The 14915-nt window shown below is 34.8% G+C and overlaps 1 protein-coding gene across 6 annotated transcripts in view; it reads left to right on the top strand.

Annotated features, from left to right (window-relative positions):
* tmtc3 (transmembrane O-mannosyltransferase targeting cadherins 3) overlaps positions 1 to 14915 on the top strand; it is a 54606-nt gene that overhangs the window by 9597 nt on the left and 30094 nt on the right. For all 6 annotated transcript variants that reach the window (XM_006633551.3, XM_015352797.2, XM_015352799.2 and 3 more), the window contains 4 exons: positions 177 to 276; positions 6446 to 6561; positions 7609 to 7781; positions 11136 to 11388. In XM_006633551.3, the coding sequence (XP_006633614.3) occupies positions 177 to 276; positions 6446 to 6561; positions 7609 to 7781; positions 11136 to 11388 (642 nt within the window). The remainder of the gene's footprint in view (positions 1 to 176; positions 277 to 6445; positions 6562 to 7608; positions 7782 to 11135; positions 11389 to 14915) is intronic.

Genomic DNA, 14915 nt, shown 5'->3' with positions numbered 1-14915 from the left:
TGGGTGGTGAACAGAATGTACAATTGTGTAGTAAGTTTACCCTGACACACAATATTGGATGTTAGCAATAGAATGTTTTTGTTTTAAAAGATATTTTAATTTTACTATAAAGTTAAGATAGAAATGTTTAGGGAAAATGTGTAATTTGTTGAATCTTTATATTTGTTTTATTAAAGGTTACCGGGGTGGTTGGGAGAGCTGAACTTTTGTCATCTATATTCTTGCTAGCTGCATTTTTGTCCTACACCAAATCCAAAGGTTCAGACAATTCAATTGGTAAGTTTACTACAAAATCTGATTTCATGTTGTAATACTAAATACACTGAATTATAGCGTCTGTCAGAGTTATTCTAAATGGTAAGTAATCTCATTTAATGAAAAGGCTTGTATCCAATAAATGCTTCTTATTTGTTACTAAGTATGACAAAGTTTAAGATTTTAAGAAAGGTTACAGCTGAGAGGCTGATTGGCCCATCCACTTTTTTTGTTAGGTAGAAGTTAATTAATCCAAAGATCTTATTCAGTTGTCTCCTGAGCAAAGTCAGTAGAAAGAAACCAGCTTTGACAATATGACTGGTATAACGTGTTCCAGATTCCCACAGTCTTTTTCCTGGTATTTTTAATATAGTGTTTTAATATTTAAGTTTGAATTTAATTTGATATCCCAGGTATGACAGGCTGTTTCTCCAGGTTCTTAATCTCTAAATGAGACTTTCAGAGGTGACTGATAATTTGTTTCCTTTTTTTAACTTTCCAATTTTGCTGGATACACTCATACTGTACATCTTCCTATTCATAACAGGAGTTCTAAAGTCAAAACAAATGCTCCCTTAAGAAATGTTATCAGCTCAATAGCACCGCTTCTTTTTTTAGTAATTATTGGTGACATCATTGGGGTGAATACTTTTGCATGTACCAGAATTCTTTAGAGAGAATGTCGAAACCCTACTTTGCTTAGTTTATTTTTAAAGCTTTCATAGGTGGGAGAACATTTTAATAACTATTAGAGCACATATATTAATAGTCCTTATTTTTTCCTTTACATGTCATGTCATATCCAGAAAACTGAAACTTGTATATAAGCTTTATCAATTCTGATTCTGATTATCAATTGAGTAATATTTGTAAAATACCAATTAAACAGTATTGTTCAATATTGTTGTAGTACTGTAGTTGTTTGATCACTTTCTCAAGATGTCTCATCTTTGGGTTTCTGCCTCTTTGTACCAAAATCACTAAATATTAAAGTCTCTAATTTGTCTTCTTGCTTTAACAATAGTTGATGTTTGGCAAGATGCTAGCATTGGAACTTTGGACTGTCTAGATGTGTCAACAAATTAAAAATAATAATTCAGAAAAGTAGGTGGTTAAAAAGTTAGAGACATTTGGGACCCCTCCCCAAAGTTTTTATTGTACATTATATTGAGCAATAAATATGATACTTATTGAGCAAGAAAGCTGTCAGATGCAAAGGATATTTTGTCTGGAGTTGTTGAACTTGTCTTCAAAAGAGTCTAAATTCTGACATGATGCCTTTTGACCCATATTAATCAGTAAAACCTCGGGGATCCCTGTAACACCCTTAGGGGAAAATAGTGCCACAGCAGATTTACGTGCACATTAAGACAAGGTTGCTCAATAAATCAAAGGAATATGCGTTTTAAAAAGAAAAAAAAAACACTTGGAAGTGCCATTAGGTGACAGCCCTATTGTTATTAAGCAAGAGTCACAGAATTAATTTCAGAATAAGGTTATTATAGTGTGTTTGGTAAGTGTTATGCTTGTTGCCGAGAGGAAAAGTTCATCTACTCTGGGGCACCAAATAGTGAACTAACTTTTAAATAGTCTACACACCATTTACAATTACAGTTAAGTGGGCTAGAAAATATAATGTGTAATGTTATAGTGTGTTGCTAAAAATAATGTTTGAACTGATGCTGTGGAAAATATTCAGAAACAGCATAAAATATGTATCCACTTTCAACATTGGAATATATGCATTTAGGTTTGAAAATATTTCAGTAACTCCTCATCCATACGTTAGGACCAAGATATCAACTTGCAAAGGCAAAGTCAGTGCTTGTGTTTATTATGCATTACAAATTAATTTATTTGAGAATAACCATTGATTTCTTTGCAGAGAGATCTGTAAAAACAATACTATGATTTAGGGGAGGTTACTTTTTCATCCATATGTTTTAATTTTACTGAGGTTCTTAATTCCTGTCTTAGCATTAGGACCTCAATGTATTGCGAAGTATTGCTCAGTACTGTCATTTTAATAATTGTGACTACATGTCAGTTTTACAAGGACAAAGCAATGTTTGAAATTTTCCAGATGTTACTTTTTAATGTTGAGAAATTTTCCCCACATGCAATCTAAACGTAAGAGAGCACTGTTTTTATTAAACCTTTTTGAGTAATATAATGTTTTCTAGCAAAAAGGCCTGTTTCCTCAGACAAAAAGAAAACCACAACGTAGAACTCCTGAGTGATTTTATCTAATAGTTTTTTAAAATATTTTATTATAGAATAAAATGGTTCTGCCCTAAATTATAATACCACAATTTAGTTTGACTTAATGGATTATCCATTAGTGTATGTATGTTAGGAATCTCATTTTCAGAAGCTCTACAAATTTTGAAATGATTTTACAGAAGACAGAGTAAGTCTAGTCCCTGCTGATGGGAGTCTATAACATAATGCTGTCAACAGCCATGCTCTAAAGTATGGATGATAAGATTAGTAAACAATTGAACAGTTTGGAATTCCTTTGGAAAGCCTGTACTCCAGCAATGTGTGTCCAAGGGTTCTTATTCATACACCTGTTGGCTCATCATTTAAAATATATTAGGGCTATATTAGACATGTCTGTTGACGCTTCATTGAGTTAAAATATATTTTTAGTATAAAAGCATTATTTAGATTGCCAAAATTAATTATACATTTTAAAGAAATTAACTGCTCAATATGGATTCAACCAGGTGTTGGCAAGTTAGGTGATTTAATTAGTGATAAGCTTATATCCTTCTAAGGAGTATTGCGTCTAACATTTGTCCCCATTATGTCCTCAATATTGCAAAGTTTAAAAGTTTACTGCCTAAATCTTCTGAGATTTAGTGATCAGCAGCTGTGCCTCCCATTGGGTAGCCAATATCTCTGTGGGGTCAGATACAATAAATTGGGATACAGTCTGGAATAATGCTAGTTATCCATTTAGAGTAATATACAATAAATTACTTCTGTAAAATAGTTTAAACATGTATACTATATATGTTTAAATATATATACAGTAGGATATATATCCTTAGTGATTTATACTATATTATATTTATCAAGCTTAAATATAAAAAGATATCTCATAGCTTGGAGAGGAAAATTAATTAATTTAAACATGTATGGGGCCCTTTAAAGGCTTACTTGAGTGGGTCCGGAGACAAAAAATAATCTTAAGAGAATTTTTGAGAAAATATCAAAATTGGAAATAATAGTTATCTAAAAAAGTGTGGTGTTGGTGGAAAAAAAAACTAGAAAAAAAGTATGGATGTTGTTGACTGAGTGCTGTGCTATGCTGGCCACAAAACCTTTTGCCACATTTTTGCAACATCACTTAAACGCTTTGTTGCAAAGTCAATGTAGGTTCTGAGTAGGGCTGGGCAATATGGCCAAAAACATTATCACGATAAAAAAATTCATAACGGTCAATATCAATAATTATCATGATAAATGTCAAATCATTATTTCTTTCAAGTTTAAAGGCAGATTTTTTGTCCTGAGTGAAAGTTGAAGAAACCAGACAGTTAATTGGTAAATTAAACAACTCTTTATTTTAAGAACACAACAAACACTTGCCAAACAGCAGAAACATTAAACAAATCTGAGGTAGAGAGTATTCAAGTCTTTTTTATGTCAAAATATGCATGAGTAAAATTGACAAAATAAATATCTTGATAGAAAAATTAAATACTTTAGTGTGATAAAACACACATGGAAGATGGCTCAGACAGATTGCAAAGTTTAAAGTGCTCTGTTTTATGTCTGATCGTAAAAAGCCAAAATATCTCCAAATTACCGAAGTTGAATGACCTTTTCTGTCGACGATGTCATCGTCCTTCGAGCTGGTCGTTGGCAGCACTACATTTGCTTCAGTGTCGCTCATTTCTCCACTCAGCCACCACCGTGTGGGTAAACAGCACCATGTTAGCTACCTGGTCTGCAACACGCATGCACACTCGCCCAGATGCGCACATGTGCAAAGCATAAACATATATATCAAACATTTATCGAACTTTTGTTAAAATGATATAGAGGAAAATTATATCCCGATAATTATCGTTATCGAATTATCGCCCAGCACTAGTTCTGAGATGAGTTTTCCACACAGCCTTACAGACCAGCTTTGTAGAGTGAATGGTTGGGGATGTAACTGTGTGGCAAACATTGACTTTGCCTTGGCTCAAATGTGTGAAATTGTGCTTGAGTAAACAATGTCCCAGCTTACCTGGTTGTTCAGTTAGGAGGAAAAGTCATATCTAGGCTGTGGAAGTTCAAGTAGGTAGCCGCATCAGTATGCGTAGGCTGCAAAGGAACAAGTAAAGGTTTATTCCATGCTGGAAAGAGAAGAAAAGAAACGCACCCGAAGAAGCCACACCTGAAAAATACTCCACAGACTGTTCCTTTGCATATCTAGGCTTTGTATAGCTAGTGTAGTTCCATGTTCCACTTGTGAATGTTCTAGCTTACTTCAAAGTGTACATTGTACTTTTTTTCCTGATCTGTACGTTACAACTGTACAACTTTATCTCTGACTTTCGTTGGAAACACCTTGGTCTTCATGGTTGAATTCTTTCTTGGAATTCACCACCTGACGGAGGGACCAAAGAGGCAGGTGCTCAGTATTGTTAAAATTATGAATCACACTGAAGCCAATCAACTAATTGTATGCCTCTTCAAGTCAATTATGTGCACCTAAACTAATTTGGGTTTCTCGCATCGAAGGGTTTGGATACTTATGTAATCATGACATTTTCCATTTTTCTTGCATATTATTTATATACTACTTTTTTGTTTTTGGCTTTGAATGTGCAGAGTAGGTCATGTGTAGCATGAAAGTGCTACTTTAAAGTGTCCTGATTGCAAACTTTAAAAAAACAAAATAAAAAAAATGGTCAAAGGTTTGAATACATTTGCAAGACACCGTACATGTCGATAATAACTGTGGAGTTGAAAGACCAGCAAATTTTCTGACTATCCATGATGAGGATTCTTCCATTCAACTTTATTCTTAAGTTTCTGTTGTTTAACATCATCCATGCAAAATCCATCCCAGTCTCTTTCCAGAGGTCATTTTTATTTTGTCTTGCACATTCTTTGATATCTGGCTTCTTTCTTGATTTTCTTTTCTGATAAAATCAGGTCAGGAACATTGTTTGTCCTAGTTGAAGTGAGCTCTGATTGTTCCTAAATGTCGTGTTATACTGATCTTATGTTGACTCTATAGTACAACACAACTGTTTTTAAATTGTTGGCATTTTTGTAATCAGCCACCCTGGATGTATCCATGATTTTACATGATATCCATGATATCCTGTCCTTTGTAACTGGCTCAAGGTAGATGTTTTGTAGTGCTGAGTCTGCTCTTTCAACAGTGCCATAGCTGCTGCAGAGGCCCAATCAATTTAGCATAGTCATAAGGAAACAGCTGCTTGCTAAAGTACATTGAATTAATAAACCAGCATGCTTAAAGTTTTCTTTGATCTGAAAAGTGAAGCAACTTCTGTCCTACAGATAAAATCTGTCAATGAATGGTCATAGTTGCTGTGAAGTCCTCACTCATCTCTCCTTGAATGACATTCTTCAGAAATATGTAGACAATCTCTGGAAGCAAAGACATTAGGCAACACATTTCTAAGATTGCTGTTTTAGGTAATGGGTGTGCAGTTCACTACAGCACCACTTTCATCAGATCTATCATGACCGCTGCAATTAAAAAGTCTTTATTGTAGTTTCACCTAGAGTTTGAATTTGTTCATATGTTTGGTGTATAGTTTATAACATATTCTTTTTCAACTTCGTGTGTTGAGTTCATGAAACTTGTACATTAAAATCCGCCTATATTTTGTTTAATTGATCATATTTCCAAATCATATAAAGAATGTTGTATTGGGACCTGTTCTTTCCCAGAGGAAAAAAAACATCTGTACACAGGAGTTTACATTTTCCCTGACGCAGAAGTTTTCAGTACAGATGAATACCTCAAAGCAGTTTTAGTTCATTTAATTTTGCCAATGTCATGTTTGTCCTGGGTCAAAAGTCAAATGTTGGATATGTATGAAAGAAATGAATTACAGTAAAGAGGTGTTAGAATTTTTCAACAGACCTCTTATTGCAGATAACAAGTATGGCAAGCTTTTTTGAAAGTTTTTTTAATATTATTGTTTTGCAGTCTGGACTCCTATTGCACTGACAGTGTTGTTAGTTGCAGTTGCAACATTATGCAAGGAGCAGGGAATAACTGTCATTGGAGTCTGCTGTGTCTATGAAGTATTTGTTGCTCAAGGGGTAAGGACATCCTGACATTTCTATAAATCATATCTTTGAAGATATTTCAAAACTTTTTTTTTCCATTTGTCTTTTTGTATTTTATGGAACATCGTAAGAGACCCTGTACACTGTTGGGACATTTGAAGTTCATATAATAGAAGTTTTAGAACAAGGTCTAATATATACCTATACCTGTCTAAGAGGGAAAATAGGTATGGGACACTGCTTTCAGCGTGTGCAATATTTTGTATCCCTCTCTCCTATCATTGCCCTTGCATTTGCACCTTAGCTCCTTCTACATAGGAGGGGGGTTTCAGATTTCTCACCCAGTGAACCACTAAACTCTAGGGTTACTACTTAATTGATTAGAAGTAGCCATTAGCATTTACTACGTTTCAGACATTAAAGAAGGTTTAACATTTCTTGCGTCATCAGCTTGTTATTAACTGTAAAAATAATGTATATCAAAATAAAAAGAAAGGTGTTACATTAAAGGTTTACTTATGTGGTTATTTTTGAATTATCATAAATTAAGTACAGAGGTCAAACTTAAAAATTAAGACTTTATTTTTTAGATATTTTTCCCTGTTGTTATTTTTAAATCCATCTGAAATTCCAAATCCTAGATGAAAATTCCTCAAATTTGACAAGTTTGTTAAAGGCCTTTGTGAAGTGATGTGAGAGTAAACATATCATATAGGTCACATGGCTGCAATATTTGATTTTGAGCAAAAATTGATCAAATGTAAAAATTTCCATTCTGTGTTATGTTGTGGAAGTTGAGAAGTCTTAATAAAGCTGGAATCTGCATTTTTTGAGAATGGATTTGACATCAAACACGAAGGAACACATTCTAACTTTTAATCAAACTTTTATTAATATGCTATATAATAGCTATATAAAGACATAATATTTATATTTATTTTTTACATATATTACATTTAGGTTATCAGAAGCAGAGCATGTGATTTATTAACACAGCATTCTTCTGTGTTTGTGTAAATATAGGTAGCCAGACGTAAATGTGTGGTATTTTTGTAGTCATATTTTTTTTCTTTTTTTCAGTTTACTTTGCCTATGTTGGTTGACACGTTGCTTCAAGTTCTGCGAGGAAAAGATGGTCTTCCATATTCCATTCTGCAAACATTATTAAAGCTTATTGTTCTCATTATCAGCACTTTATTATTGGTAATTATAAGGGTGCAGGTTATCCAATCTCAGCTGCCTGTGTTTACCAGGTAAGAATAATGTTAATATCACAAAATTATAAATTCACTAAACAAACATAGCTATACAGCTGAATTATTCAGATAGAGTATTACTTGTTTCTAGAAGTCTGCTTTTAAAAGAGATGCACAATCACCAGAAGTAGTAAATACAGTGCTGTGAATAAGTAAGTACACCACATGAAAAGGTGTGTGTTTCTCCACATATTTGCATTTATGGATATTTTATCTTAATTTCAACAATATTGATAAAGGTGATCTAAATTAACAAATATCAATGAAAATTATTCTTTGCAATCATTTATTCAACACAAAAAGTAAAAAAATGCAATTGTCAGCTGTGGAAAAAATAAGTACACACCCTAGCTTCAATAGCTAGTGTTGGCCCCTATGGCAGAAATCACTTCTTGTAGGCCTTTCTTGTAATTGTCTATCAGTCTCCTACTGTATATTGACTTGGATACATTTTTGCCCGCTCCTCCTAACATAACACCTTCAACTGTATGATGTTTGATGGCTTTCTTGCATGTACTGCCCACAGCATTTCTATGTGGGTTAAGATCTGGGCTTTGACTTGGCCATTCCATAACCTTCCATTTACTCTTTTTGAGCCATTCTTTTGTGGATTTGCCTGAGTGTTTTGGGTCATTGTCTTGTTGCCAGGTCCACTTATGGTTCAGCTTCAGCTTTTTGACAGATGGCCTCACATTTTCCTCAAGTACTCTTGGGTACAATGTGAAATTCATGGTTGACTCCATGATGGCAAGCTGGCCAGGCTCTGAGGCAGAAAAGCAGCCATAGACCATAATGCGTCCACCACCATGCTTTACAGTTGGTATGAGCTTCTTTTGGTCAAAGGCAGTTTTTGGTTTTTACCAAACATGACGTCTGGCATTGTGGCCAGACAGCTCTACCTTTGTCTCGTCCGTCCAGAGCACATTGTTCCAATAGTCCTGATCTTCACCTAGATGTTGTCTGGCAAACTTCAGTCGTGCATCTACATTCTTTTTTGAGAGCAGAGGCTTCTTCCTTCCTTACCTCGCATGTAGGGCAAAGTTGTGCAGTTTCTTTCGGATAGTTCACTTTGACATTGACTGAGGCAAGACTTGCTTGTAAATCCCTTGATGTTATCCTGGGGTTCTTGGGAGACTTCCTGCAGCATCTTTCGGTCAGTGCATGTGTTGAATTTGGTCGGACAACCGGGCCTGGATAGATTGCCAGTGGTTTGAAATTGTATCCATTTGTAGATGATCTTTTGGACAGTGGAGTGATTGGCTGCAAATTATCTTTAAAATACCTTTAAAACCCTTCCCAGACTCATAGGCATCAACAGTCTTTCTTCTGAGGGCTGCAGAGAGCTCTTTGGATCTTGGCATGATGTAGCAACACACCTCAATTGCTAAGACCAAACCAGACCACAGGTTTCTGATGTTTATATAAGCTAGCGCCCTCCAATTTACTCTCTAGTGATGTTCTAATCTTTTGCACCTGTTTTGGTGATTCTAATTTTAGGCATTTGATGCAATGATAAAGGTAGGGGTGTACTACCTTTTTCCACACAAGGAAATTGCAGTTCTGTCACTTTAAATAGTACAAATAAGTGCAAAATGTGATTTTTTAATTAGTTTACCTTTATCTATCACTGATATTATCAGTTTTGTTGAAATGGCGATCAAATATCCTTTTGTCCAAAAATGTAAAAAAGACAAACCTTTTCATGGGGTGTACTTACTTTTTCACACCGCTGTAGATAAAATATTACACAGTGTGCAGATGTTATTGAATTAGAAGAGGTTTTCCACTAAGTATTGTGATATTTGGTTTGAATTAGAATAAAACCTTTGTCAATGTTTTAGACACACAAGTGTCACCAGTTTTCATTTACTGACATATTGGTTGTACCGTGTCAAAACAGTATTCAAATTCCTAATCTTTCCCAATAATGTTAAACTAGTTAATTTATTTGAGACATAATTCACAGATGCTGCTGCTGAAAAACTCAACTCTACAGGATCAGAGTTGAAAACTCATTCTGTTGGTTATTTTTTTGGAATTATGTAAATTTAAGAGCAGACACAAAATTTGAAACATTAATGAATACCTCTGAAAAAATAAGTACATTTTTCTACACATCTCTTTTAACACCAGTTCAAATTTTGCTAGAAATTAAATACAGAACTCCAGACTGAAACTCAGTGCAAACTCGAAATTTGTTTACCAGTTTACACATTTAATATTTACAGTTAAAAATACAGATACATTTAATCTGTGTAAACTGTATTCTATTGAAATGGGATAATCTGAGAAGAGATCTCCACCTATTGTTAGATATTGAGTAGTATTCTAATTCCTGTCTGATATGTCCTTATTGCTCTCGCAAGGTTAGAAGGTTTAGCTAGTATTGTGGTTTCACAATGCTGTATAAACAAACACCAGTGTCACTTAAAACGTCATTCAGATTTTATGTAGTAGTGTTTGCTAGTCATGTATGATCAAGTGGCAATATGTAGATTCCTGTATACCCTCATGTTCCGTATTTCATAAAATGTTCAGATTTAAGTGTTTGTTTATTTTCCAAACTGAGTATACTAAAATATAAATCTGTGATGTTTGTTTGTTATTTTGTTTTGCTTCAAGGGTTTCAATGACAAAATCAGTCTAACAGGTTTTTTTTTTCTGGTTCCATTTATGCAGACCCGTTCTCTTCATGATCTTGTATTCTGCTGTGTTGTGCAATACATTTTTTTGTGCATAACAAATTAATCCCTTTCCAAATATCCTGCAGACAATGTCTTGTAAAGCATAAAGATCTCATGGTGGAAGTTATATCTGTGAATTCATGTTGTTCTTCATACAACAGACAAGGCAAATTAGAAAGTGTATTCGTTTATATCTTTAGAATTTTAAGTTGAACTTTAGACTGCGGCCCCAGCAATTGAGACATGAAGATAAATGATGAAAAGGACAAGTAATTGGCAGCAGCTTTACTACCTTGTAGCCCGATCTTGTCAGATCTCAGATATGTAGTTAGACTGGTTCTGGATAGCACCTGGATAGGACTCAGTAGGTGACACTTCCCCCCGGTCCAGGATTTTTAAACCAATGCCCCAGTATGTGACACTTGGCTCTTTAGTGGTGCCATTAATCAGAGTCTTTACGTACACTATTCTGACTACTTGTAACCCAGGTGGGTGCTATCTTCTAGTGGTGGTGGAGTGCAATAATTATGAATTTGATTTGTTTGTGAGTGCCACCTAACCATAAAACATCTAAGTGACAAAATATACTACCTCTATGTTTAATTGTAGTAACTTTCTATTATAAGGTATATTTCTTTTAATGGTGCACTTTTTTCTCTTTTTTTAGATTTGATAACCCTGCGGCTGTTAGCCAAACACCTACAAGGCAGTTGACTTTTAACTACCTCTTGCCAGTTAATGCTTGGCTACTCCTGAACCCATCCGAGTTATGTTGTGATTGGACAATGGGTACTATTCCACTAGTTGAGTCCTTACTGGATGTCAGAAATCTTGCCACCATATCCTTCTACTGTTTGCTTGGGATGATGGTGTATCAAAGTCTCCGATACTCTGAGAACTCATCAAAAACTGTTATCATGGTAAGGTTCAAAAAGTGAATGTAAAATGTTTGAGCTCAGTGCTTTTAACGTTAACTCTTTCTCATTTTATCCTCCAAAGCAGAACATGCCCTGTAATATGATGACACAGCCCAATGCATGTTGTTACATTAGTTTTATTTTTTATATTTAACCTTTAATGTATCAATATTGACACTGTGACATCTTCTAGGATACTTATGTGTAATGGTAAAAATAAAACATCAGAAATATGTGGATTTATTTATATTATTTTAACTTTGGTTAAAATTCATTTATATTTAATAATTATGAGTTAGTGAATATTAACTGAATAGTGCTTTCTCATCTATAAGGATTCTAAAGCATTTTATTTCAGGATACCAACAGTGAAGTGTAGCACCTACATGGCAAAGCATTGCAATTATTCTCTGTTCACATCACTGCGCAGCAGGTTAGAATGAGTATTGAAAAAATTCTTTACCAATTTAACCTAGGAAGAAACTCATGCTGCATAGAATATTAATACTCCTTTAAATTCTTAAAACCATGTAAATCCATGGATTATCATACTGCGTGATTGGAGGTCTCCCTCATCAGCACTGTGTATTAAAAAGCATTTAACTTTCCTTCTTGTTTAACGAATGTAAAATATGAGTTATAAAATCCATCTGGAGTAGCATTTGAAAAAAAAATGTTATTTTAATTTTTATGCTCTGAATATCAAGAGTTCAATTTCAATTTTAAAATTTTTTTTTTAATGGGAAGGTCATTAATCTTATATCTTGTGAAACTCGCTGTGATTCTGCCCTGAAATAATATGAAATAGTGCTGCAATAGCTTCCTTTTGTAAGCTAAATAGAGTTTATGAACTTGTACAAACGTTGTTTATGCTCTCATGATTTGTCTCAGGGAGAGGAGATTAATCTTAATTAGTATTACATTTCCCTTCTTACACTTTAAAAACCAAGGGATTTGTCTGAACCATTAAAGAAACGTTTTAAGACCATTACATTTTGATATCAGGCTGCTTGTGTTTTATTTGGCTCAAGGGCTAGTGGGTAACAAAGTAACCAAGATCTTAGTTGAAAAGTGATTGCTTAAGTTGGTGTAAAAGCAAATGCATCATTGAAGTGGTAAACTAATTGTAATTTTTTAATTAAACATTAAAAGTAGTACAGATCAAAGATCTTTTTTTTAATTAGGATCCATATTTATATTATTTAGGTAGTGAATTTGTGTTCTGTATTTCTGTACCTGCAGTCATTCATGTTATCAAAGAATGTTTGTCTTTACAAGGGAACATTAGGATTATGTTAGATAATGCGCTGCAAAGTCTGTGTACTCTTAAATAAGTTTAAGAATAAGTGTTTGATGATTTTTATGTATCGTATCACCATTGTCATTTAAAAATGTCCCTTCCTATTGGCCAGAATACTCTGGAATTTCAGTGGGTTAGTGTTAGGGTTCCACCTTCATGGTACAGCCTTTCCAAAATCAGCAAGAAAACACAAATGCCAACCTGCTCATCCTTTTTTATACAACACAAAAAGGATTTAAGTTCAAGTTTATTGTCAACGAAATGCTATTTAGCTAGCTCTCATACGATAAGAAGTACAAAAAAAACAACAATACAATTGTATAAGAAAAGAAAGACAGAGACAACAGGCAATGTACAAAACAACAACAGGTAATGTGCAAAACAACATCAGATGTGCAAAATCATACATCAACAGAATGAAGTAAAGGATAGAAAATTATGGGGAGTGAGTTTCTTGAGATGTGAGGTAGAGGTAGATTTCAATGTATGTTTGAGTTTTGGTAAGAGAGAAGGCACTGTGAGGTTCAGATCGTAGGTGAGGGAGGCTGAGAGTTTAATAGTTTGATAGTGCAGGGGTGAAAACTGTCTCTGAGTCTGGTAGTCCGGGCCCGAATGCTCCGGTACCATTTTCTAGATGGTAGAGGGTCAAACAGTCTGTAGCTGGGGTGTGTGGGGTCTTTGATGATGCTTAGATCTTTCCTCAAGCACCGTCTGTCATAAATGTCCTGGATGAATGGGAGAGCAACCCCAGTGATGGACTGGGCAGTTTTCACCATCCGCTGTAGGGCTTTGCGGTCAGCAATACTGCAGTTGCCATACCACACGGTGATGCAACCTGTCAGTGTGCTTTCTGTAGTGCATCTGTAAAAGTTAGTGAGGATCTGGGGAGATATCTAAGCCTTCTTCAACTGTCTTATGAAGTACAGGCGCTGTTGCGCTTCCTTGATCAGACAAGTGCGTTGGGAGACCATGTGAGGTCCTCGGTGATATGGACACCAAGGAGTTTGAAGTTACTGACCCTTTCCACTTCAGTCCTATTGATGTGGATAGGGGCATGTCTGTTTTGCAGTTTCCTGAAATCAACGATCAGCTCCTTGGTTTTGCTGACATTGAGGGTGAGGTTGTTGTCTTCACACCACGTTGTAAGGAGATTGACGTCCTCCCTGTATTCACACTATGTGTGAATACTACAGTGATTTTTAATCACTATGTGTGAATTCATTTAACAAGCATTTCATACTGTTTGCTAGATAGCTGTTATAAAGGCAAGGACTCCAAATTATACACATTGCATCCAATAAGTTAAAATATTTGATTACAATTATTGTGTTCTTGGTTAATATTACTTTATACTCAGGTTATTATTTTTAATGATGCAATCATATTTTTTATCATACAAAGTTCTGCCACCCTATAGTAGATATAGAGAAAATCTGATAATCGGTTGCTCGGTTTACCAAAAAGTAGATTTTTTAAAATAATTTACCAGAGCATAATTACAGCAACAACTATTAACTTTGAGAAATCATATTTAACCAATGAGAATTGTTATACTAGCATTAAATGGGTGGTTATGTAAGGTGTTTGTATTATTCTCTCATACTTTAAACTATATAAAGTAATACATTACTGACCAAGAATAATTTATATGTTAATTAACAATGAAGGCTAATAGTATAATGTTACTCAGATGATGTGTAAATGTGCTGTTATAAAAATGTAAGGATCTCTGTATTGCTTCAGATAATTAAGAATATGTATTTAAGAACCTCGATGAAGAGGGGATTCAGTGGCTGACGAGATTGCTAAACAATATTGCAAAGGAAGAGAGAATCCCAGAAGAATGGACAAAAAGCAGTATGGTTACCATCTACAAGGAGAAAGGAGACCCAATGGAGTGTAAAAACTATAGAGGAATAAAACTTCTGGAACATGGATTGAAAATCCTGAAAAGACTCAGGAAGATAGTCAGGATCCACAACTCACAATTTGTATTCTCAGCGGGGAAAAGCACAACAGATGCCATTTTTGTGATGAGACAGTTACAGGAGAAGACACTAAAAGGGAAAAAGCTGTATGTGGCCTTTCTGGACTTGGAGAAGCCATATGACCGTGTGCCCAGAGAGGTGATGTATTGGTGCTTGAGGAAGAAAGGAGTACCAGAAAGCATGGTGAAGTTAGTTCAAGCAACCTATAGAGATGCAACTACGAAGATGATAACACAACGGGG

Source organism: Lepisosteus oculatus, chromosome 7 (genome assembly GCF_040954835.1).
Source record: "Lepisosteus oculatus isolate fLepOcu1 chromosome 7, fLepOcu1.hap2, whole genome shotgun sequence".
NCBI classification, from domain to species: Eukaryota; Metazoa; Chordata; class Actinopteri; order Semionotiformes; family Lepisosteidae; genus Lepisosteus; species Lepisosteus oculatus.
The sequence above is the reverse complement of the archived record's forward strand: the minus strand, read 5'-3'. Positions and strand labels throughout refer to the sequence as shown.